The 27,086-nt window shown below is 34.4% G+C and overlaps 2 protein-coding genes across 8 annotated transcripts; one reads left to right on the top strand and one right to left on the bottom strand.

The window, feature by feature from the left end:
- Positions 1-1,376: 1,376 nt before the first annotated feature.
- On the bottom strand, positions 1,377-19,890 carry LOC106615911 (uncharacterized). 6 transcript variants are annotated; one of them, XR_011397890.1, is made up of 7 exons: positions 19,642-19,890; positions 16,772-17,180; positions 16,095-16,670; positions 13,351-15,103; positions 10,080-11,446; positions 9,549-9,831; positions 1,377-9,288 (listed from the first exon to the last, which is right to left on the bottom strand). XR_011397890.1 is itself a non-coding variant. In XM_036377115.2 (6 exons), the coding sequence occupies exons 3-6, from the start codon at positions 16,652-16,654 to the stop codon at positions 9,750-9,752; spliced, it is 3,762 nt and encodes a 1,253-aa protein (XP_036233008.2). In that variant the 5' UTR covers positions 16,655-16,670; positions 16,772-17,180; positions 19,642-19,890; the 3' UTR covers positions 1,377-9,749. The 6 variants fall into 6 exon arrangements, 1 of the variants encoding a protein (XP_036233008.2); XR_011397891.1 differs by having other exon boundaries at positions 9,559-9,831; XR_011397892.1 differs by lacking the exon at positions 19,642-19,890 and adding an exon at positions 18,934-19,585.
- A 760-nt stretch (positions 19,891-20,650) lies between these two features.
- On the top strand, positions 20,651-26,071 carry Amt (Ammonium transporter). 2 transcript variants are annotated; one of them, XM_014232325.3, is made up of 5 exons: positions 20,651-20,906; positions 23,141-23,426; positions 24,447-24,592; positions 24,748-24,997; positions 25,060-26,071. In XM_014232325.3, exons 2-5 carry the CDS (start codon positions 23,149-23,151, stop codon positions 25,985-25,987), a joined length of 1,602 nt encoding a protein of 533 aa, XP_014087800.1. In that variant the 5' UTR covers positions 20,651-20,906; positions 23,141-23,148; the 3' UTR covers positions 25,988-26,071. The 2 variants fall into 2 exon arrangements, with proteins under 2 accessions (XP_014087800.1, XP_014087802.1); XM_014232327.3 differs by lacking the exon at positions 20,651-20,906 and adding an exon at positions 21,426-22,044.
- Positions 26,072-27,086: the final 1,015 nt, after the last annotated feature.

Here is a 27,086-nt window from a genome sequence, read left to right as displayed (position 1 = left end):
TAAACGCCTTTTATGAGCTTTTCCTTTATAATTTTCAGTCGACAATCTGTTCTTGGGACCAGCAATAATTTGCCATTACGGGACGATCCTATCAACCTTAATACTTTTCTTTCATCACTTATAGATCCTGGTGGAACCAGGGAAATTTATCCAGATAATTGCAGATACAGTCTTACTCGATACTCATATTTTCTCGCAGAATCTCATATTTTGCAAAATTTCTTCATTATCTTCAGAATTTCGCGTATTATGGTTACGTAAGAAAATTTCGACTATTAACAATAAACTTTTGCAAGCTTAACTCTTCGGAATAGTCATAACTTTGATAAAATCTGTATCTTTTATCAATTGCCGCACTTGCAAACAATCGAATATTCCACATTTCAACTTTTCCATACTAACCTTCGTAAAATTTCAGCAACTGTAATTAAAACAATATCCTTCCTAGTCCACCGCTTTAAAAAATTGCTTTATTATTGTCAATCTAATCACGTATTTAATCACTGAGTTCATTTTGAGAAAATACCTGTGACGCAGATGTTTCAACATCCCATTCACTTCCCCAGGTAAAATGTACCAATTTCTAGGAATTTGGCGACTTCATTGTGTCGGAGGGCATGCGAATTACTTTTGAAACGCAAGGCGAGATTATTATTGAATAAAACTAAACATTTGATAGACCTTGTCGTTTAAGTCTGAGAGTGGGTCACGTGATGCACGAAAATGGGACGGAGAACCCTAACCATGACTGCAAAATTGAATTTTATTACTAATAAGCCGATAATTGATCAAAATATCCGATAAATAATTAAAATATATAAAATTACAATAACAACAAGAACGCATTCAAAATTTTTATGAACCAATTCGTAATATAGACACTTGCCAACAAAAAAAATATAGATTCTTTTTGTGTAGGTATGTAATCTATACTTAATTCATTCAAATGTCTATGCATACATATGTTCATATGTATTTATAATATGTATATAATAATATAGTGTGTTTAGGACAGTCAAAGTCACAGAGAGCCTAATTTGACAAACTAGGCGACTGAGCGATAACATTTGTATGTGTTTCCTTAGCGAACATAACTTTTCATTCAAAAATTGTCCGTATCCGGAAAAATATTATTTTAAAAAGACATTTTGATTCCAAAAAAAAACGCTCAAGATATTTTCTCTGAACTTGACCCACGTATACCAGCAGAGTTGAAATGCAGACGATACCTAGTATTAACAAGTAAAAGGGCTTAGTTCGAATGTAACCGAACATTTTTATACATTAATACTACTACTTATCAAAATGCGAACAGATAATACTCAGTTGTATAGACCGAACTTACCAATCTCTCGCTGTGATAATGAAAAGTGAAATTTTTAATTTATTTATTTATTATTTTATGTTACATATTATGGTAGTTCTTTTACATTCTTACAACTAAATCCAATTCGTTTTATATTTTTCTTGAAACTTTTTCGTGCGACATTTTTTATATTTCTGCTTTCTAATTTAACATTTGCTTATGTTTATTTTAAGACTTTGGTACATTCCTATATTGGTTTTAATTTGCTTAATTGCAATTAATATATATATTAAATTTAAATTTTAAATATATATAACGATAATTTGTGACTTCTTTCTAAAATTTGAAACAATGCATTTATTTGCGATTTTTACGAGTTGTATACACACATTTTTTCTATATTTGGTTTTAATATTTTTCCGCTTAATACTGGTTGCTGAAACATACTCTCGATCACTAGCTTACCATAATTTATAAGTAATACCATTTACAGTTCTTTGAAGTACATATCTAAAACTATTTTTTTACTAAATTACATCTAAGGAAAATTTGTTCGTTTGCATTATTTTTGAAAATCATTTCAAGATTTTTAAATAAACACACATACATATGTACATTTTCAGCTACCATAAGCATTTTAAGAATACACACATTGTTTGCTATTGAAACTGTTTGCTTCTTTGCGCTTTTAATTTTGTATATGTACTTAAGAATGCCGGGCAACAATTACGAATTTTTTAATATTGACACTGCTACTTCCTTCCATTAATTAGTTCCAATATTTTATTTGAAACAAAAAAAAAATTGATGAAACATTTTTATAAACCTACAAAGTGGTCAGTCCATTTACATTAATAATATTTGTCATATACGGCACAAACAACTTGTGTTAGAATGGCAAATTTTTAGTTAAGACTATGCTAATTTGAGAAACCTACAAAATGCTTACCGACCTTAATCAATACAAACGCTCCTGATTCACCCTCCCCTAGAGAGCGCATTTAAAGAAACGTTTTCCAGCGAATCTATTCTAGAGCATAGTAAAGAAAAGGGGATTCTATTTGCAGCCAGAGTGCCAGAGTGGAGGGTTCTGTTTTAACCATATTTAAAAAAGTACATTATATTTAGACACATATTGTTTGCAAAAAAAAGAGGTTACACCAACGAAACAACATGGAATAACTTGAGCCATGATAAAAGCTAATACGGACTATATGCCCATGCTGCCCAATGCAAAATGTATCTTGTTAATATTTGAAATTGCCACCTATCAGTTTCTTTAGACTTGTGAGCTGCCGAGTAAATAGTATTGAAGATACCTCAAATATAAAATTTCGAAATCTCTGGTGAATACTCGCGTCCTTCATGCGAATTTCAAATATCGTCTTTAAGGTTTCCAAAAAAACGAAGCATTGGAAAAAACAAACAAAAATTAATGATTTACCCTCTTTATTTCAGCGAGGAAGAAAACGAAGTCAATGTGCGCTCGGAATCTGACGACGTAATTGGAGAATTCGTGTTCGCCATTGGGAGAAGCGCAGGAAGTATTTATATTGTCATGCCTGAATGTAAAGCAAAGTCGGTTTTTAAGACATGACTTCCATGTGTATCCTGTAAAATTCGAAATCACGAATATTAGGCTTTGTATACAGATCTCTTTACTTGGGACACCTGTTATGTTAATGTTTGTAGTTATAACTTGATTTCTACCGCTTAGCGTTCACTTGAAATGTTGTCTAATTTGTGCAAGATAAGACAAGAACAGCAACGGTGGCGAAGCAATAACCCATCTGACACCACAATCACAACAAGAGAAACTTAAATGATGCAACAACAATAGACGGTAAGCAAAACCAACCAACAACTGCAGTCTTTATCAACGCTCTCTGTCACGATGTTAGCTTTCTTCATAAAAGAACCGTGACTAAATAAAGCGCACGAAACAAAAATGTGCTCAAATGGTTGGATTGGAGATTGGCAAGAAACAATTTTACTTTAATTTTAGAGTTCTTCTGCGATGCTCTCTTCTCATTAATTGTTGTTTTAGCATCCACGGAAGAAATATATAATAATATATAGTAACCATTGCGGCTCTAGGATTCCATGGACTTGATTTTCATCGCTTTCGATCACCCATTAAGGATATGTTATCGCGTTTTAAATAAAAACAAAAAATTGTTTATACTAAAACTACGAAAAGCTTTCAACTGTGGTGTGTACTCGCGTCAAAAAAAAAAAATCGATAGTGGAGATGATCTGTGAAGATCTATTCACAAAATGCGTTTCATATGGTACTGTTGCAAGCGTGTCCATGTGCAAACAGTTCAGTGAAATTTTATCATGATTATTATGGAAAAACATATGTGAGACTTTCACATGGGTATTTTATTGATTCGGTTAAAGCGTTGGCCGTTATTAGCTTTCACTGCTTATATGCTAAATATTTCTTCATAATCTATTTATGAATTGCGGCATGTTGCAAGGTGTGGAAAAAGTTTGAACATTTTTATTGTAATCATTCTGTAAGTGGGAACATTGTATTGATTATTTTATTGACACTTAATAACTTTTTTTTTTTAATTTAATATGTTTAGATAGAATTGGAGCTTTAGTCATTCGACTTATAACCAAAACTCATCTATATGCAGTAAGGGCGGTCATTAAATACTCTTACTTTAGGGTAACATTAACAATCCTGGTTTATCTTAAGAAATTAAACACTCGCAAATCTTTTTGGAAAAGTTTCATGGACGTTTAAAATCGAATATTTTCACTATTTGACCATCACATATCAGTAGTAAAATAATGTTTAAAAAAAAAAATACACCATTTTTAAATAATAAAAGCTGGCTGTAAAGAAAGAATTAGAAAAAAATAAATACAAAATTTTCATAATGGACATTATTGCATAGAAGTGAAGATCGAAAACTGCAACCATCAGTCCTTGGAAAATGGCTGTGCATTTTTAAGCCCAAATGACATTCTTAAAATTCAAAATGTCCGTGGACTTTTTTACAAAGCTGTGTTTTTCAAACTTTCCTCACTCGTATCTCAAAAACGGCTTGACCGAATGACTTGAAATTTGTAGGGTATAAACTCCCAAAATTTCGGTTTTTTTTAGCAAAAAACAAAAAAACCAAAACGCAAATTCGCAACTTTTTTTTCAAATGTCTACCAAAAGTCCAATTTTTGGTATATTCATTTGATAATAGTCCATTCAATGCATTTACTCTTACGGATTAAAACAACTCTAATTAATTTTGTTTGTTTCAGTCAGAATTGTAGAGGAAGAGCGATTTTATATTTATACTATCGAAATAGGTGTTTATAAATGATAATAAGCTTAAAGCTCTATCTTTTTGCTTGTCGTAGAAAAAAATTATTGAAAATCCCTAAAAAAACAGGGCATCACATGGGATGACTCCCTTCATCTTTATCCTATGACATACTAAGTAGAACTGGTAACGCCCTCGTTGCCAGACGGCTCTGAACTTGGAGCTTTCATAACTTTGCAGATGCAAACCAAGCAAGTGCCATGTTCAGCATTATGGTATGGATTGGGAATGTAAATATATATATATACCTTTAAAAACAAAATAAGAACGCATAGCGTTCGGTTATGTTGTTAATGCCATCGTCTATACCTGGCCATAAATAATTATTAGAGTGGCTCCATCCAAATTCCGTACATGGGACAAACAAGTTAGTATAAATGTTAAATGATAAATAATGTACTAATTTCAAGATAACTTTCAATTGACTTCAACACCGAGTATGGCAGAGGAAAAATAAAAGTGTTAAGTTCCAACGCAGCAGTCACATATCGCACATCTTAGCAGTACAATACTGTTTTTATGGCTATCCAATCCAATGAGTATTTTTTTTCCAAACACAATACATAAATGTGTTTGATTACAAAAGACAATAAAGGACTGACTTAAAAGAGGATTTACAGGAGTTAGATACGTCAGCCCCATCAGTATTTAAACTATAAAAATACGATAAGTTCATTATTTTTAATAGGATCCCTGCAAAAATCTATATTTTTACGAATATACTCGTATATCTCTTTGACATGTTTATAAAGATAAAATATAGGATAATACTAATTATCATATGACTTTATTTTTATAATATACGGAAAAATCATTTTATAAAATAATAAAATACGAGTATGTGTCACCACGATCTGGCGCAAGGTATGAAAAGCGGACAATACAAACCAGCTTCATATTATCTGGCCATAACAAGCTCTGTTGCAATTTTTAAGTAACGAGCAATGGTTTTTGTGGGCATGAAAGTAATGACACGTTACCGAAAGACAGGTTAGTAATTGAAACTGGGTTCAAGAGGTTAGATGTGTAAGTATTAAATGTTTACATTTGTAAATGTTAAAATAGAGGAGAGAAAATAGACTTTACTTTGAATATAAAACATAAGACTTTTAGACCTAGATTTTTCGTACAAATATCGTTTGCATCGGTTTACGACAAACCAAATGCACAACGCGTTTTGTAACAAATGTCCATTTGTTTTTGCGCAATAACTACCACCATTGCATCAACGGAGAACGGCGATTTCTGAATTATACAACATTTGTTCGACAGCTGAAGAATTATTCACCCAAAACGGTTTGAACTCTAATTGATCGATCATACGCCGTCTTGACTTTAACCAATTTATTTCATAACAAAAATAGATTTCGGGGTCAACTTTATTCGTCACCTGAAGCTTATATATTTATGTCTTGCAAACACTTGAATAGGGTTGGAAAAAGTGCTGCGAGAACTATAAATATCAACTTTTACTGCTTTATCCCAAGGCAAAGGACAAGGCTTTTCTCTTTATCTTCAACGGAAACTAGACATTTTTAGTCTATTCATAAGGATACTTCCTGAAAAATGGTGATATTTGTCACACAATTTTCTACAATTTTCGTAAACGTATTTGTATACAAAATAAGCAGGAAAAAATCAAAGCAATTACAATGAGGTACAGACAATCGAAATATGGTAAGCAAAAAATAAAAAAATGATATTTTCGAAATTTCACACCAGGTGGGAAATTTAAAAAAAGTGTATCTCGTATTATTAGAGAGACATTTAAATAGAACTCTAATAATATAGACAATGGCAAAATAGCAATTTTGTTTTAAAAACTTAGTCTGTCAACATTATTTCCTTCTCTGCAGTTGACTAAGGATATTGATACATTTTGGTATTTATTTGTAAATAGAAAGAAGAATTTTAGAGTAAAGTAAAGGTTTCATGTTTAGATCAAATGGACAATTCTATAATTGCAGGACACCAAATGAAGACTGACCACCAACTTTCAGTCTTGAAGAAGGGTCAGTAATGGTTTGGCCGTGATATTGAAAACATGGATCAGTCAGTGAAATTCATAAAAGCAATTTGGTTCAAAGTTCGAAAAAGAAACGTTGAAAGAGAAATCATCAGGTCAATGATCCTAAACGTAATATTTCTATTGTTGTAGCAATATAAAAAGTGTAATCATTCTTCAATTAAAAATAATTTTTAGAAAAATCCAACATAATAAGAATCATTTTCAAATTCAAATATATGAGGTGTGTTCAAAGGAAGAGGTGAATTTTGATTTTTCGCGGGCTGTGTACATTCGATTATCGATATTTATCGATAATGCACCAGCGCACACATCAATGCTCGTTTGTGATTTGGACAAAAGAAAACCGTAATCATGCCTCAACCACTGTATTCACCAGATTTGGCTCCCTGCTCCTTTTTTTCTATTCCCAAAACTGAAGAAGCCAAAGAAAGGAAAGCGTTTTGGCACAATTGATGAGATCAAGTCAGAATCGAAAAAAAAGCTGATGACCATACCGAAAAGCGCATTTTAGAAGTGCTTCGCGGATTGGAAAACGCGTTGGCACAAGTGTATTATATCCGAGGGGGATTACTTTGTAGGGGTCAAAATAGATATTGATGGATAAAAAAAGTACTTATCAACAATTTCAAAATTCACCTTTCCCTTTGAACATACCTCGAATTTACAGTTTCTGGTTGTTTTTCTTGATGTTTTTTCTAATGAAAACTGTAATAAATATTTGTCAAAATACAGATGATCCTCTTATTACACGATTTTTTTTTTTTGACATCCTGGAAAAAAATGCACAGTCGGTCCTATATCGTGAAACACGAAAAAACGGTCAAAGGTTTCAAGGCGGCAAAGGACCGTCTCACGTTGCTGTTACGCGCGAATGCATCATATGATATGAAAAAATTGTGAAAACCGTTGGTAGTAAACAAAAGTTTGAAGCCTCGAGCTTTTACCGGGTTTTCTATGTATTGCGTCTAACTAGAAGTCAATTTAAACATTTTTTAATTCTGTAGCTTTTGATGGATGTGGGAAGGCGTCGTATTGAGGGCGAATTATGAAGATGAGAACTTGTCTGCATGCGCGGATTTTCAGCTTACCAGTATCATTCGAGGAGAAGGGTTTTGAGAATTTCAACATTCAAGATGACGACGAATCCTTTGAAGATTCTGTTTTAGATGGAAACAATAATGACGATGGAAACCAAACAGTAGTGGATGCATGAAGTGGAACTGGTCCTCTTACTGCGAGTCTAATTCGTCAAGATTTAAAGAAAGCAACTGATTTAAAAAATCACTTTCTAATTCATGATCCAAATGAAGAACGCTCAGCAAAGCTTCAGCGAGCAATTAAATGCTATAACAATTTATATAAGAAAACTAAACAAAAGATGCAGTGTCTTATGACTGATTTTTTTAAAACTTAAGACTTTAAGTAAACATTTGTGAAAACACTGTTTGCCAATAATGTGAGTGTAACTCAAAGTAGAATTTTTTCTGAATCGATCTCGCTATTTTTTTTTTTGGTTAAATCGTTATTTTTTACGTCAATTGAATGAATTGTTTTTGTTTATATAAGGACTAAATAAATACATATGTAAAACACATATGGTACATACAAACCTATTGAAAAATAGTGTCAATATTTTGTGGAACGTGTTAGGTCATGTGTTTGTTTTGCACGATATTTTCTATTGCGCGGTTTTGTTCCGAAAGAAGAACGATAAGACGAATTTGTATAGAATTTGGGGTTTTTTATACGGTATATATTTGGTCTCGACAAACCATGTAAAGAGAGGATCACCTGTATGATATTTGAATTTGCGAAAATGCACTCAATGTTGAGGCATTACTGTAAAGTGTCAGCTGAGAATATCTAAAACTAATTGCGCCAGCCTTAAGTATCACATTTTTTATGCTTCCAAATGGCATTTTTTAAGCAATATACCATCCACTTGCTAATTAATACGTTTTTGGCATTCACGTACACTGTTTTGCTGAGGCTATCTCAAGCGATAATATTATACTTTTACTTTAGAAAGGATATTCACATTACTGCTACCATTTTTACGCATTAACCGCGTATATAATTTCTATTTTACTGTTTTAATTTTGATTTTTCTGTAAAGGACAATTGTTAGAAAATATAAAAAAGTACGCTGTAATTTCATTTAACTAAATAAATTAGGTAGTTGAAGTCAAGTTTTCTTGTGTCATTTAAATCTTTATGTCTACAAATAATTATGCGAATTTCTTTGCCATTGAAATGTGTACCGCTAGCAATGTGATTATCCCCTAATGTTTCCCTATCGTATGGGAACATAACTATGTGTTTTTTCTTTTAATTTTTAATTTTATACATGTAATATTGAATACAAGCAATTTTGGCTTAGCTTATTGTATAAATATACTGCTCAACGAAAATTATTTTCCTGTCTTAATTATTAGTTAATTGAAGCGCACAATTAATGAACGTTTTTCTATACATAAGAATACATTAAATTTTGGGATTAAATTTTTGGTATCTCTTAATTGTATAATGTGTTTTTATTATAACATTTTAACTTATTATATATGTTTTGTCGAAAGGCTTGCTTTGGGTTTCTTCATTTAGCCTTATTATGCAACATACTGGTGAAACGTGCAAAGAGTAAAAAAAAAAAAGAGGAATTAACAATATATTCTTTCCTGTAATTATTTATTCTTCTTTTTTGTGAAATACAAGAGTTTTTATGACGATAATTTGAAGAGCCTTTGACTTTTCTTAACTTGTAATTGCGTAAGTATGCTCTTTAACTTTACCTTATTTTACTTGCAATACCTTTTAAATAGAATATATAATATATTCTATTCCAAATACTTGTACATGTATGTATTATTTGAATACTTACTTAGACTTACCCGCTGTGCAGATATTACATTAATTGTTCGTACTGTCGTTTACATACTTCAACTTTTTGATTTGCCAAATCCCAAAGCCGTTTTGCTTACTCCGATGCTCTCGTGTATGCATGTATTTGTGTGTACGTATGTGTAGTTACTGGTGCGTGTGGGTTTTGCTAATTCCTTATTTAAAGAAAATGCGTTAAATCTCATTCATTGACATCCTCTTCGGATGACGAGCTAGCAGGGATTGTAGAAAACCATGGTTCACGATTGTTATTTTTGACTGGACTAGAATCATTAACGAAAAAAAAAAACATAGAAACCAATATATTATTTAAAAGTTTATAATAGATATTATATAAAAGATTATAATTAGAAACGATAACAAAGAAATTATCTTATTTATTTATAACCAAAAACCGGTGTCTACACCATGTTTCCGCTTTTTAAAAAAGTCTCTTTAAGTTTGTCAATAAATTGATTTCCCAATATGGGCATATATTGCTTGTATTATTGTAAGTTCAGAATATACTCACGCATTCTTCTTGGGATTTGTTGGTAGCGTGTGCGAAATACGATAATACGACTGCTCCTGCTCTTCTTTGTTGTCGTCCATCGATTTGCGCTGTAGGGTCATTGTCTCTTGTGGTATTGCCTCCACTTCTTCAGCATTTAAATAATATTTGGCACTCTGCGCAATTTTACAATTCTCGCACTCGCTTAAGTAATCATCATCCAAACTAGTGTCGTTTGGCAAAAAATGCTCCTTTGGATTTTGGCAATTTTTTGAAGTGGTGCAGACTGGTAAATGTTTGGCAGAAGACAGAGCATCACTATCAGTTATGATGGAGTTGAATTGCGTTGTTGCATTAGCTGTTGCGGTTGATTTGACGTGTGAACTAGTGGACTGTTGAGGATAGACGGGCATATTGCATTGTGCTACCGACGATATCGACGCGGTTGCTGTTGTCATTCCAGATGTTGTGTTAGTTAAATATTTTATGTTGCTACCGGCAATATTGCTATTACAATTGTTGCTAGCACTAATGTCTTGCTGTTTTTTGGCACGTAAAATCTTTGGCAATGTTGTGCTACGGCCATTTGCACTGCTACTCTTAGACGTGGACATTGCTGTGGATTCATGTTTACCGTTTGTTGAATTGCTGTGATTTAAGGCGTATACACAGCTGTTATTATTCTCAAATAAATCGACTTCGCCGCCACCAACTGGTATACTGATCACTGAAGGCACCTTGCTAACTACACTGGCAATGGTGCTATTCAACGATACTTTGCCACTTATATATTTTGGCAGTGTATATGTCACATGATTATTTTGCAGTGGATAAAATGTGCTTGAATTGATTTTACTTGACTTTTCAGCAGAATGCGTTTGTGAACCTACCGTATTGTTGCCAATACTACTTCCGCTAGCACTACCAGTACTGGTGCTCACACTTCCAAAGTTGTTTACTAATCCCTCCGAAAGCGGCAAAGTTAGCGAAAGCGGCGAATTTTTACTGCAACTGCTGATCCCGCCGTTGCCATTTATAGGTTCATGGAAACTATGGTACTCCTTGCGGTTCGTATGTGCTGTGGTCGATGTGGATGGTTTGCTGAGGGTGTATACCGTTTGCACGGTTGGGCAACTTGAGGAGGTGGTGGCAGTGGTGGTGGGGTTGGGCGTAGTAACAGCAGCACAAGAAATCACTGTTGCTGTGGTCATTATACTATGATTGTTGTTTGTTGTAGTTTTTAAATTCGTTAGAGATTTGTGTAGTTTCGGTGGTAATATGGGATTTGTTTCGTTGGTTTGTTGTTGTTGGTGGTGATTCTGCTGCTGCTGTTGCGAATTGAGATTGCTGAAATTTTGTGGATGGGGAAAGTTCAAGTATGCGTCGCCCTAATAAGATTAAATAATAAAAAAATACTAATTTATTCCAATAGCCCATTAATTTTTTAACACGTAATATGATAATCGTAATAGAATATTCCACCTTTTTCTATATATATGTCACGCTTGTCCGGGTAAACTCCTAAACTACTCAACCAATTTTAGTAAAATTTAGCACAGTGTGTCCAGTTTAATCCAACTTACAAGATGAGATAGTTTATATCTCAATTATGTTACATGTCAAAACACGTCATAAAAAAAATATATTTGCAGCATAAGCATTAGTTCAAAATTACACAAAAAAAAAAGAAGTAACCGAACATTTCATACTCTTGCAACTTGCAAGCATCAAAGCCCGGAAAATATATATGTATATAATAATTAAATTCAACACTATTTCATTATTCGATTATTATATTATGATCTTATTACTAAATTTAATATATTGAGTTGATGTAGAAAACGTCAACTAGAGGATCGGAATTCATTATCAGGGACATGAGGTTTAGTTCAAGGTCTTCATCAACTCCATTCATATTCAGCGCTAAGCCAATAATATAATTTAAAAATTTTTAAGAATATTTGTCAACATTTTAATTAATCTAAACGTTTAAAGTCACCTGAAAATTCGGAAATCACTACAGATACCTATTGTTGCTAGATAAATGTTTGGACTTTTTGCATTAACCTTTGACATTGCTCAGATATACTAGAGAACATATTTTCAAACAATTTTCTAAATAAATAACTAACACAGATCGACATATTCAGCATAAGGTTTGTTAGAATAACGAAAATCATTATATGTATTATATGGGAGTTTGGATAATTCGTAGACCAATTTCGCATATTTTCAGCAATAAACTATAGTATATCCAATACGCGTTCAGTTTATTTCGCTAAGATATCTTACATATTGACCGATATATACGGTATAAAGTCAGCCGGAAGTTCGAATATCGGCCAATATTTTCGACAAAAAGTCAGACATAGGCACTGGACTACACATCTTCGATATATGGGGGCTAGAACAGTTCTGATTCGATTTTGATTAAATTAAACTTGAGATGGTATACCTTAAAGGCACTACTTCTGCACAGATGGAATAAAAATTTGTGATATATGGGAAGTAGTCGTAGTTGAAGTGCAATTTCGCCCATTTTGACACTGTAACATAGGCATTTCAGGAAAGTGTTACCTACCAAAATTGGTTGAAATTGGTCTCTTAGATCCTAAGGTAAAGGTTTTCACCTAAATGTGGGAGCTGTCACACCCATCGTCCAATTTTGACACCAGTTCCTATAAAGCTCTCTTATACCAACCCGGTTATAAAATTTAATCTCTCTGCCGCATTTAGAGGGCGGGGTTATCATCCGATTTCACCTATTTTCACACTGCCATAAGGGGTGTCGAAAGAACTTTAGGTGATATAGCTTGAATAGTTTGGGAGATATATATATATACATTAAACCTATAAGGGAGCGGGGTCGTACCCACTTTCTGAAGATTTTTAAACCACAGGTGTCCTTCCTTAATGTGATTCTTTGTAGTCAACCGAATTTTAACTCGTCTCGTCAACCTGATCATTTATACTCTATATCTATGTAGATTAATTTTAGGTGTTACAAACAAAATTTTAGGTGAACAAAACTATTATACTCTTTAGCAACATGTTGCAAGAGTATACAAATAATAATAATACCGGCAATAACGATCTCGCCTTTATTCAAAAATAATATTTTCACTGTATTGAATAGTTTATTATATAATAATATTAATTAATGTATACCATAACCACAGAAACGCGTGGCCGGATCTACTAGTAATTTTATAAATATTAATGAAATTAATAAAGTTCTTTTTAGTAGGAATTAAATATTTACCAACTCTCTCTTACCTCATCTACCACTCACCTTTCCGTTCAAGTAAATTGCAGCCGCGCTATTCTCCATCTGGTGCGTGCTACTATTGCTGCTGGCACGCCCACTACTAGCACTGCGTGCTCGTTCGCGTTCGCGCTCCCGTTCACCACTGGATCGTTTATGTACACGCCCCAAAACTATGGGCATACTCTCGTCGTGGGTCTGCGACGGTAACACAACAACACTATGTGCATGATGAGAATGGTGGGAATGGTGGGCAGCATGATGATGATGACCACTTATGGCTGTTCCTAGATCTACAGCTGAGCTATCACCGACTTGCTTAGAAATGGTGGCAATTTTCATATCATAACTGCATACCGATGTAGCATTAGTGTTGCTATTGTTATTATTGGTGAGCGTTGCCGTATTGGTGCTGGTGCTAGTGGTATGTATTGTGCGCTTCAAGGTGTTGCCCACTCCGAAACAATTGGCATCGTTGGTTGACGATTGTTGAAGACTATTGGAGGATTTGGCTCGTTGCGGATTACCCAATGTAGTAACAGTGTTGGAGCGTCCGTTGCTGCTGCTGCCATGTGATGTCACTAGAGTTGATGATGCTGACGATGTTTGAGATGCCGCTGATAATTGGCAAGCTGCGTTCAATTTGCTACTTAGGGACGAAAGAAGAGCACTATTACTGGCACATTGTGCAACATTGCTCAGTTGCGTGGTCGCCATATATGACATGGGCACATGCTGCACTGGGCACTGGCAGGTGGGTTTTTTGGTAGAAGTTACAGAAGACACGGTACTGCTCGCGCTAGCACGTGAGCTATTTTCGGATTTGCTTTTACTTATGCCATAGGCTTCTTTGTCACTTAGCGGATCGGTAAGGGCAAAGTATCGTGGTATAGTGCGATGATAACGGCGCGAGGACGAGGGTGTTTTGCTACTTTGGCTACTAATACTATTGGTGCTGTTACCACTTTTTAACGTTTGTGTGTGCGCATTTGTAGGCAGTGTATGCGGCCCGGAGACTGCACTTATTGCTGTTTGTGTGATTGAATCGCTGGTGTTGTTAGAAATTGTAGCGATTTCTCCACTCATCAGTGGCAACACATCCATACTGGGTGTTGAAATTGCCCCCGTCATCTGTGACCCAGTATATTGGGTTGACGTGGGCACCGTAGCAGCTCGAAGCAGTTCAATTTCACTGTCACCCCCACCGACACCAGTACCATTCGGCAATGAATGATACCCCACAGTGTTACCGCTGATTTCCACATCAGCAACGGTAACAAACTGTTGCAGTATATCGTGTGTCACATGAGTGGCTTGAACTGGCAGTGCACGTTGGGAACGACGCTGTTGTGATCCGCCCACAGCCGACGACGAAGCCAATGCAGTACTTGCGCTGATATTCAGATGACAATTTTTATAGCTACACTCGTTGCTGCTCGACGTAGAACCAACCGAAGATGTCATATTCTGCTGCATAGCTTGGCAGGCGACATTCGCAGCAGTAAGTTGATGGTGATGTTGCTGCAGTGGCTGTTGCTGAAGGTGGAAAGATTTGTTGAGTCCCATCATTTGCGTTGATTGACTGAGTGGCTGATGGGCACCCGCTCCACTTGAGAGTGTCTGGACACAAATTGAATTGCTGGGCGCAGCGGCAGTCAGATGGAGACGTCCCCCGCTACTATTGCCTATGTGAGTTGTATTCATTAATTGTGGCTGCTGTTGTAACGATTGATGACTATGTGGTTCCTGTAAAACATTGCCGCCACTTTCGTTTTGCAAACTGAAAATTGAAGTATTCCATATATAAATATACTATACTTCATTTTCCATAAAGTTTTTATAAGTTTGTTTCTTAACTGCTAACTAGCAGCAGCTGGCAAAGTATTTGCTGGAAAAGCGTTTCTTAACCCAAAGAACTGAAAGCTAGCAGCTACTAGCAGTTAAGAAACACACTCTATAAGTACTTTTCAAAAAGTCTAACATGAATGGGTGTGTTTGAATTATTCAAAATGAAATGTTTAAACAAAACCTTTTTGTTTTTCTTTTTGTGCATGGTTCTTTATTAAATAAGAAATAATATGTTATGAAAAAAATTAGCGCAATTTTGAGAAGATGACTTTAATTCAATTTATTTAAGAAAATTGTTTGTATTTTGTACAAACATTGTTTTTTGTAAAAATTAGTAATATCAAATGAAAGCGGACATTTTCGCTCATAATCATACTGAACATAAGCGAAATCGAAGAGAAAATAAATATTTTCCAAGATCGTCCAAAAAACAATAACTTTCGAAATTTTTCGAATTTCGAAAAATCGTCAAAGTTGTATTTTTTATTTATCGTTTAGAACCAAAAAACGGTTATTGTACTAGAAAAAATGGAGATACGCTAGAGATATTTTGTCTCTAATGCAAGTAAAAATGGCAAATGGGGCTTAAAAAAAGTTTGTAGTAAACAAAAAATGATACCTACATAAATACGTCCGATATAAAATACAAAATGATGGCAATGTCGCACAAGTAAATAATTTAGACTCCAAAAGTATTTATATTTCCAGTAATTTATTGTTTTTAGTTATTTTAAACAAATTTTCTGTGTTGTACTCGTGTTCTGAGAACTGTATAGAAGAAACATAAACCAAATAAAAATAAAATATTAAAATATATGAATAAAATAAATACTAACACTACCAAAATTGTATGCTTAACCATCTAAAGTAGATATTATTAATTTGTCCCTAATAACAGTTTCATATCTTCTGTAAGCACTTACCTATACGGAGGTTGATGATTTTCCCCCGTAGCAATTGTGGTAACATTGCCGCCACTATTGATATTTATGTTAATTAGGTTGGTGGTGCTTTGCGTTATTTGATTGTGAGATTGTTGGTGATGTTGTGGTTGTGCCGTAGACGTCAACGCACCAACATGATGATGCAATGCTTGCGTCGTGTTAGGCATTCCGGCGAGGGAACTAGTACAGTTTCCGCCACTACCACTGTGTGATGACGTCGGTTGATGCAAATGTATCCCATGTTGCTGGACTAAAGTTTGTTGTTGCTGCTGCTGCATGTTGCGACGCATTTCGGCACTTAATTCGACCGGTGTAACAGTAGCATTAAGGCCCATAGCTCGGTGGGCTGTCGTGGCCACACTAACGGTGCACTGTGCGCTTAGAGCTTCTGCTTGCGATATGGCGACTGCCTCTTCGTAAGGAGGCGGCGCCTCCCCACGTGGAAAGTAAGCACTAGCTGGTTTCCATAGTGGATAGTGTGAGGCGCCCCCAGCATAAGAATAATCCATGCCGCTCATGTTACCTTCCATGTAACCCATATTACCGGCTATGTAACTGTAATGAGCAATAAAAATTTTCAATTAATTTTATCAAATCAAGATGGAATCAAAGTTAAGTTTGGTTTTGTGTGCTTGTTTGATCGTATTCATACTTACCCAATACTACCAACAATACTGCGCTGATCCTCGACATTTTGTCGACTTTCGCGTGCACGTATCTTACGCTGTCTCAGACGATTTACCAGAAAGAAAAGTAACGATAAAGAAAGTGTGGCAGTAATGCCACTGGCCACCAGTCAAATACCGAAATCAGTACTGCCATCAGTGAATTGGTCATCAAGACAGATCACCTCGCAGCAGCTATTACCATTGCCAACTTGAAAAGATTTGCATTTGCTAAATGCTTCACATAGGACCATTTTACAGGACTTCGGTAGACCATTTTCACATACACAGAGGCGGCATGAGTCTGGCCCGGGCATAAAATGCATCCCCGTTTCGTACATTTTGCCGTTGTAATCACGGCAATGGGCACCGGGAATGGCTGCATTGGCTGAAATTGCACCTGTAATATAAATAAGAAAATAAATAAAGTCAAAATTTTAACGCTTAAGTGCTAACTGACGATACCTTGCTGACGCTTATTACAATAAGAATAGCATTGTGAATTCTCGAAACATAAAACTAAACCTAAAGAAAAGTACTCCATATCAATGGAATAATTACAATCAATATTTTTCTTTAATTTATGGGTGTGGCCATTCCGAGTGCGCTATGGCATACTAACAGTCCCATAGAATTTTTATAATTGCTTTATTAAAGATTTCCGTTCTTTTTAATTAAGGGTAATAGGCAAAATGCAAATGATGAAATGTAAGGCTATTACAACTAACATTATATACATAAATAATGACGGCAATAACATTATGATATACATACATATTTGCAAAAGCATTTTCACCTAAAATATTAACATCACCGTACATTTTTTTTTATAAATTTCGTTAAAATAACTGCAACTTTAATTTCGAGTGCAACAACTGTTGGTTGCGTGAAAACTAATATATAACTAGGGCATTTTTCGTTAAGAAAATTCAATATTAAGTAAATAACATAGAAGATTCCGAATCTCGGAGTATGCCTCAGTATACTACATATTATGAAAAACAAGGTGTGTAAAGAATTTCTGTAGAATGTAAAGAATTTCTGTTTCAAGCTTATATAGAAAATTCCGTGGCCTCCTAATCACCTTGCTTAATTTCAACGAAAATGTATAGAAAGATATAATGTAATGTATCTGCGTAAAGATATTAACGACAGCCCAATACAATGATTGTATAGCGTTCAACATGTACATGTATTCCGGTGAATAGATGTTAAAAAATGGCTCTAAGCTGTGTGTCGTCTTTTCCAAAACAAAATCTATCAAACTAAATATTTGTTGGTTTTATTTTGGATGACTATTGAACTTTTTGGATGTTAGTGCGTCTGAGTCTGTTCTTTTAACTTTTCCTAGAAATCGAGTATAGCTGATATATGCAATAATTGAATTTAAATTTTAGCAGTTATTTATAAAAATATTTATTAAAAAATATAATTTATGATATTTCCTGAGGAATGTTATATTATGAGCACAAGCACTCTTACCCAGTGAGTTAGAATAGTTTTGGTCCAGACAAAATCGATATTTTTAAATAATTAATCAAATAAAAATATTTAGTAGTTATCAAATTCTTTATTTAATAAAAGTATTAAGGAACGAACATTTTTAAAACAACTTACGTTCACGCATTTGCATATTCACATATCCTTAAACAAATTTTAAAGTTAAATAATATTTATTTTTAATACTCACAGAAAAAATTTTTTTAGCAGACACAAAGAAGTAAAAAATTGCAATACCACCAATGACACGACATTTAAGCGACTAAACGAAATAAATGTAGATGCAGTTTGTGGCAGCTTAATGTCCATTGGACAAATATGACTAGCACAGACAGTCGGCAGCTTCTTCGTCTACACGAAGTTGAAAACCATCTATTGCAGTTAGCAACAATATTTGCTGCTGCCACGATTTTCCCATTATCCACTTACATCCATATTTTCTTAATGCTTTCAGTTCGTTTGAAAACTTGCCTCACTGAATACACCTCGCACATACTACAACTTATTTTCGCAATCGGTTGCTGATTGTATTCATTTGTTAGCTCAAGAAGTATATGTAGGTATGTATAGCGTTTACTGCCAATATGTACAAATTCAAAACAGGAAGCCCAAAAAAAAAAAGGAGACAGCAATAAATCATCACAGCAACGTACCACATTTACTTCACTGCTCCTAGCCAAAATGCACTTCTAGAAACCTATGTAAATGCATTGAAGCTTATTGTCGGCGGAAGGTACTATTGCACTCCAAACACCGCCCACACAAGTCAATTCACACGAATGCATATGCAATCGTTGTTTGCATTGCTTCGTGAACTAACCTTCTTCAATTGGCAGTTTCTCTTTAAGCACCCATTCGTATTTGCTCCTGATGCGCTTCGTGCATAAAATAATAGGCACAAACGAAAACACCCGACAGGCCTTAGAATTGGGAGCTCAACGAGACGAAGCGAAACATCAAAGTAGCGCACATAGGCGAAGATGAATATAAAACACAAATGGAAAAAGGATGAGAAAACAGCACAGCACTGCGAGGCGACTGAGAAACGGGTGTCCCATAAATTTGGGACTCCGTTGACGTTGGCCATGGACCATTCGTTCGTTTGTTGGTGTTGATTGCAACGTATTGAGAAAACTTGAACAGCTGAATATTATGCGATGAAATGCAATTGACACAATTAATACTATTTGAAGGCGTTTGGCCCTATATATGGGTTAACATTTTTTCCTTAATGAATATATATGAACATATTTATACAGAAATATCAATTATTTTTCTCCCATGACTTTTCATATTAATTTTTTTACAGATGTTGAACATGAACTTATTTAGTTGATGTGGTATACTATTTTCATTATTACCTTGAATGAAATTAAATACAAGCGCGGTAAAAACGAGCATTATCGCACACTTTATACAACTTTCTTGAATTTTAAAATATTTTAAATCTATTATCAATTAATCAGTGTACTTAAATATTAAGTTAAAGCACAAAAATATTTTTCTTGTCCTATTTTTTATCACACTCGCCCCGAATATTTCCTTTCACCAACTGCACTCAGCACACAGCGACAATACACAAGCGTTGCCAGGCGAAACATGTTAAGAAAGAAAAACAATAATTTCTCATATCTCAAATATTGTAATTAAAACAGTTCTTTCAGAAAAATAGAATTTAATCACTTTAAAAAGAGTATTACTTTTTTTGTACTATAATAAAAATTTATTAATTATGAAGGTTCTCAAAAAAATTACTGATATTAGATGATACGGTAACAACAGAGAATGTTAATGAATAGAGAAAGCGCAAACAGAGAATGTTAATAAATAGCAGAGAAAGATAAATGGAGAACGGACGTATGTTAGCTGTACTAAAATGTAAATTATTATGAGGGAAAATCGAAAACGCGCACTTGCGAAAATGAAATTTCACCACCCTATCAGGGAACCAAGCAAAATGTATTAACAAAAATTGAAATAATAAAAAGGAAAGTAATTAACATATGACAGGAAAAAGTAAATAATGAGGGAAATAATATGAAAATATATTTAAAATGTCATTTAATAAAAAAGTTGTATACAAATATAAAAGAGAGTAAATAGATATCTGTGATAGGATTTGAACTTAGGCAAAATATTTCACGTTTGAGTTCACAGTTCTCCAAATATTATCTGAGCTGCTTTCTGAATAGCACACTTCCTTATTGCAACGTGTAATATTTTTGCCTAAGTTCAAATCATATCACAAATATTTTTTTTTATTTTTATAAAACTGATTTATTAAATAAGTTTTGCTCCCCACTGTACATACAAATGCATATATGTATGTATATGTATTCTAGAAAATTTGCTATTTAGTGGCAAATAAAATAACAACTGAAATCAGTTAACGTTTAGACATTTCTCGGATAGACATTTCTCATTCATGCATACTTGTACATTCATTCATAGAATCGCATGAACTGCAGCGTGTGATACAACCGTTAATGATTTGTTAAATTCAAATCGCTGTATGCAACAACAATTTGGCGTCACGCGTGGTCGAGTCACCAAACCATAACGATTAGGGGCAAACGGAACGAAGTTAATATTTAAGTAATTTAATTTAATCGTTCCTTCAAAATAGGTAAGTATAGCATTATATACGTGGTAAAAGTTTTCAGGTACACCCTTACCGATTCAATTATTAATACGTACATTTAAATATTCGTTGGTTAATTTTAATCTACTCAAGTCTGATGTTGGTGAATGTATACATAGATTAGTGGATTTAATGCGTATAAACAAGAGCCTAGGAAGGAAAATTGTCGGTAATAAGGATTACTTCAGATTTAACAATAAAAATATTTTTTTTCTTTTAATTTATATAAAAATGTGATTTTCAGATTAATTTACACACTTTTTATAAGCCTGCGGTTTAATTGATACGGGGTTAGCATGCAAACTTGTTGACAATTCTAATTTATTTTATTTTATATGTGTATGTGTATGAAAAAGTTGTATACATACATATAGTATTTATGTACATATGTACGTTTATATGTGCGAACTAGTATATTTAGTTTGATATAATTATATTAGTATGTCTATAGAAAACAAAGCCAGTGCTAAAATCAAATAATATCGCTTAGTTTTAAGTACAAGTGTACATTTCTAGATACTGTGAGACAAACACTGTTAATATCTTTGTCGTAAGACCGGGTGTAGCGCACAGGCCGTTAATATCCGAATCACGCAACACACATGCATATGTATGTGCAAAGGTTTGTGTTTTCAAATAAGTACAACCACGATAATTTGGTTCAGTTAATTCAAATGTGAATGCATAATTGTTGTTGTCCACATAGGTGTAGTAATGGTTGTTATTGTTAGTGAAGTTTAAAAAAACGATTTGCTCGCCATTATTTGCAAGGAGCCACGAACACGAAGCGACTAAAAGTGTAGGGCAATCAGTCAAGTTACAAAACACCTGTCAGTCATAGTCAGTAAAGAACTTAAAACACATACATTATTCTCAATCGGCGGAGTATCAACATTCCCTAAAGAACTTGAGAAGTAACCTTTTACGTTACAACATGAAAATAGACTTAAACGCATAGGCACAATGACTTCAAAAGTGACAAATGTCTCGGCATCCCAAGCCACTGCGTTAAAGGGCATTATACGCAACAGTAGTTATGTCATACCAGGATTATACGACCTTAGTGTGGAGGATACCAACTGGGTGTTGACGTCTTCATTCATCATTTTCACAATGCAAACTGGTAAGTTTGAAGCTAAGATTCAAACAAAAGTATGTTTTCCGAAGCAATTTTCCAGATCTCGATAAAACTATTTTTTTCTTTGATCAGCTAAGTAGAAAGTTTAAAACGTTAAGATACAGTTTACTGATCCAATGAGCCGTAAAGAAAAAAGTAAACTAATATGAACAAATAACTGAAAATATGAAAATGTATAATACTGCTATTATGCAGAAACCATTGGTATCTGATCTCCGACGTATTCAAAATTTATGATAGTACAGTTATACAGTTATAGAAACCCTTTGCATACATAGCACTATTTCACATTTCACTTTACTGCACGTTAGTAACATCTTTATATAATAAGATAACCAAAGGCTGCAAAGTCTTACGTAAGACAACTCTTGGAATAACCCAAAGAATTAAACAAGTCGATGGAATCCATTTAATAATTCCACCAATTTATTCATCCCCATGATGTTCCTAGTCCCAGGGAGTTTTCTTTTTAGTCATACCAAAAAGTCTGCAACCAGCAGTCCAGCAACTAAAACTTTGATTCGTCTGACCATTTTATTCTTCTTGACATTATAACAGTTATAAGGACAAAAGGAAATCCCCAACTAGTTTTGGGAAATGCTGCTGAGATCTAGCGAGTTATGACAAATTTGACTCTTATGACTTTAGATGAGAAGGATGTTACACAACTAAAAAGATATGCACAGACTCTCTTGAAGTGATTTTAACTTTATTATTGATTCCACTTGCACATTTTTTGCAAGTGAGCAAAACTCAAATATAACGAACAGAGAACTTATGAATCGAATCCAACCTAATACTATTTAGGAATATATTTACAATATGTAAAAGTGTATTTCTATGTATGTATGTATATACAAGTCAAAACAATTCATAAATGAAAAAAGATATTTGTAAGCCTAAGCAAAGTTATTATAATTTTAAGTAAAATGACATATGAAAAAAGCATTATTATCGTAAATATTTTTTTAACTGTATTGAATATTATAATACAAATAACAGCAACATGTGGCCGTATCTACCAGTATCATATAGAATAGATTTAGCACTACTTTTTACGATTTTTTCCTATTTCTCATAGGGTTTGGCATGCTTGAGTCGGGTTGTGTTTCAATTAAAAATGAGGTCAACATCATGATGAAAAACGTCATTGATATTGTACTTGGCGGCTTTACCTACTGGCTCTTCGGTTATGGCATGAGTTACGGCCGTGGACCACTTTCGAATCCATTCATAGCAGTTGGAGATTTTCTACTCGATCCACCTGTGGGTGATCCTTTAATGGGGCAAATTTTCGCTGCATTTTTATTTCAGTTGTCCTTTGCCACGACAGCAACAACGATTGTAAGCGGCGCCATGGCAGAAAGGTACCTTAAAATAATAAAAACGAATTTTTACGTTACGTATATACATATGTAAATATCCATGTAAATATGTTATGGTTCCTTATAGAATTACCAAATGACTCATAATATTCCTAATAGTATTCTCGCACAAAAGCAAGGATATGGATGATACTATGCCGAAAAAGACATAATAGTTTTGATCACCAATCGGTTGTAAAACACACGCAAAACTAATTGCGTTATATATTTATGTGCAGGATGACGTCACGAATCTGTCTTTTATCCGTCTGTTCGACTGTTCATAAAACTGATCAAACTTGCCACTCCGATTTCTAGGCATTCCATAATCGAACCATTGCTACGACCACAACAATTTGTTCGAAAAAACAGGATATTGGATATTAACATTACATCCTTCTAATAGAAAGTAAAACAAAAATCGGTCCATATCTTCTACTAGTCTCGGTTATAGCATATAAAGATTACGATCTAACGGTTAAATTAATAATGAATATATCTATCAATATTTCAAATTAAGCGGATATATTGCCCTGTGGACATAATAGATCATATCGGTCCAGCTTATACCCAGTATAATTATTTCCGTATCTCTGGTTGACTTTATGCCTCAAATATCGTAAAGGTTTGATTTCTTCAATAGTATCAAATTATTGAAATTCTCCTATTTCACCCATTACTCAATTTCTTATATATCAAATGTAATTACATTTTGCCTTGCGGTGGACTTTATACAGTATCTAAGGGGGAATCCTAATGAAATAAACTGGGCACGTCTTCTTGAGCATAGTATAATTTGAAACTTGGTTAGACCTCTACCTAGCTCCATATACTCATTATAATTATTTACAAATTAGCAAACCAATTTAATGCGCATGGCATCCTTCCCCTTTGAATTCCAACCATATACTTATATATCGAGTGTTCATGTGTTTAACTTGTAAAATATTTATTTGGTTGTACTTGATCTCTAACTTACCTTATAAATGTATGCGCTTTTATTCAACCTAACCTCAATTTTAGATGTAATTTTAAAGCGTACTGTTTATTTTCGTTACTAAATACTGCTGTCTACTGTATACCCGCCGGTTGGGTGTGGGGTGAGCATGGCTTCCTTAATAATCTTGGAGCTGTTGATATAGCCGGAAGTGGACCCGTACATTTAATTGGTAAGTTTGATTTACTCCTGTATTTAACCGGCAGTGTCCAAACTTCGGCGTGAAAAAAACTTTTTTCAATTGAGTTCTGAAGGTGAAAATGTGTATTTGTAAAACTTAGAGCGGTTTAATGGAATTGGGATATATTGACAGAATTTTTTTTTTAGGAGGTGCAGCCGCATTTGCATCTGCTGCCATGTTGGGTCCACGTTTGGGTCGCTACGCGGACGGCTACGATCCTCTGCCACTTGGCAATCCTGTGAATGCATGCATGGGTCTATTCGTGCTCTGGTGGGGATGGCTAGCTTTTAATTCCGGCAGTACCTATGGTGTAAGCGGTGCCAAATGGCAATATGCAGCACGTGCTGCTGTCATGACTATGATGGGTTCATTTGGTGGTGGTATTATAAGTTGCGCGTAAGTTGTGGAGTGGTATTTTCTGATCAATTCATTTATTAAAAATGATGATTTGATCATAGGTACTCGCTTTGGCGTCATGATGGGCGTATGGACATTATCGATCTTATTAACGGTGTACTCGGGTCACTGGTCTCAATTACGGCTGGATGTTTTCTATATCGTGCTTGGGAGGCGCTAGTCATTGGGATGTTGGGTGCCTTACTTTGTGTAGTCGCAATGCCGTTATTCGACCGGTTAGGAGTCGACGACCCAGTAGGTGCGAGCTCTGTTCACGGAGTTTGTGGAATTTGGGGTGTTATCGCGGTCGGACTTTTCGCTGACAACCCTGTACCGTTAGATACAACAAAGGGACGTTCTGGACTGTTTAAAGGTGGCGGTTGGTACTTGGTTGGCATTCAGAGTTTGTCGGCATTGTGCCTTGCCTGCTGGGGCATTTGTTCAACGTTTCTACTACTTTATATTGTCAACAAATTTATACCCTTGCGCATGGATCCAAACGAAGAATTGCTTGGCGCTGATTTAATGGAACACCGGATTCGTCACTCACAAATCGGTTTGTCCCGTGCCATTTCGGCACTAGCACCTATTAAGGTGAATCTCAAAGAAGTCGCCGGAATTCAGCCAATTGGCCTAAATCCAGGTCATGAGAAGAGCATTGAACAGCTACGCGCTGCCGAAGACAAATTACTAGAATGGCAGCAATATCTTGAACAAATGGGTCCACATTTACCAAAGCATGTGCAAGAACAATTCGCCACAGAGGAGCACAATATACTTAAGAAGATTCATACTTCGCCCGACCCCAAGGCGCAAACGGTTGGCAATGCTTTTAGCCACAAATTAAAAGCGGTACATATCAAGAAAGACCCGGACCGTAATGCGCATACTCAAATTACTCCCGGCTTTTATAATCCGAACAATAAAGAATTACCAGTGATTTCAACGAAACAAATTGACAAGGATATCAATTTCGCATGGATCGATTGAATCAGGTAGACAACCTAACGAAAAAATGTATTTAAAAAATTTCGTGCAATAAAGAAGATATTTACAAAATCATTATTATTATTATTTTTTGTTGTTTTAATTGACAAGTATAATAAGACTAATTTATATACAATGATTCTATTACGTAAGGATGTGTCGATAAAACAAAAACAACAATTTGTCAAGTGTTTTAATTCGTTTAGACGCTTCGCGACGTCACGAAGTAAATATTGTGATAGTCCTAAAAAGTGCATGATAAACAATTTCCAAAATGGAAAATCACAAAGCAAATTGGGTAAAATTGTAGTGTATAGTATTTTCCAAAAAACACTTCGTTTGCTACATCGAAAGAGAATGTAGACTCCGTTCCCACCACAGTCGGTCCAACTTAACCGGAAGAAACCCGGATTTTTATCCGGCCAAGGACTGTCAACTCAGCGGAGTTCTGCGTTATGGACCAGCGAAAAAAGCATTGCTTACAAAAAAAAACATGGAAAAAAGGTGTTACTGGATAAATTATCATATAATATATATAAATTTTGCTACCACACATTGCAATTGGACAATAAATAAAGAAAGAGAACAAGACAGTTTTATTTAGTTAAATTTATAAGACAACTTCTGATGGAACATGAACAGTTCGCCGTCATAAAGATAAACGTCTTGATCCACAGAATTGTAAGATAAGTTTCAAACATCCGCGAACCACAATCGATAAATTGATAGCATCAATGCCCCGTAGATGTGCTGAGGTTATATAACCTAAGCTAAGGGTTCCTATACAAAATTTTAATTTGTTGCTTTAATTTTGAACACCTCTTTACTGACCATGAAGTATTTTTTGTTACTTTATTTAGTGGTTATTTACTAAGAACTAATAATTTTTTTCTAATGAAAATATATCAAAATAATTTGTTGCTTTTGTTTAGCACCGCACTGTAAGTATGGCAAATAATTCTTTAAAAATTACTCTGTATATCGCTCTGTATATAACTTCTTATTTTTGCAGCAAGCAACTTTTAATTATCGCCTATAAACAAATCTAACGAATTCTCAATAAGATATAATCATTCAAATATATACATGCATATGTATAACT

This window comes from Bactrocera oleae, chromosome 2 (genome assembly GCF_042242935.1).
Source record: "Bactrocera oleae isolate idBacOlea1 chromosome 2, idBacOlea1, whole genome shotgun sequence".
In the NCBI taxonomy this organism is placed as follows: Eukaryota; Metazoa; Arthropoda; class Insecta; order Diptera; family Tephritidae; genus Bactrocera; species Bactrocera oleae.
This window is presented reverse-complemented; position numbering and strand designations above follow the sequence as displayed.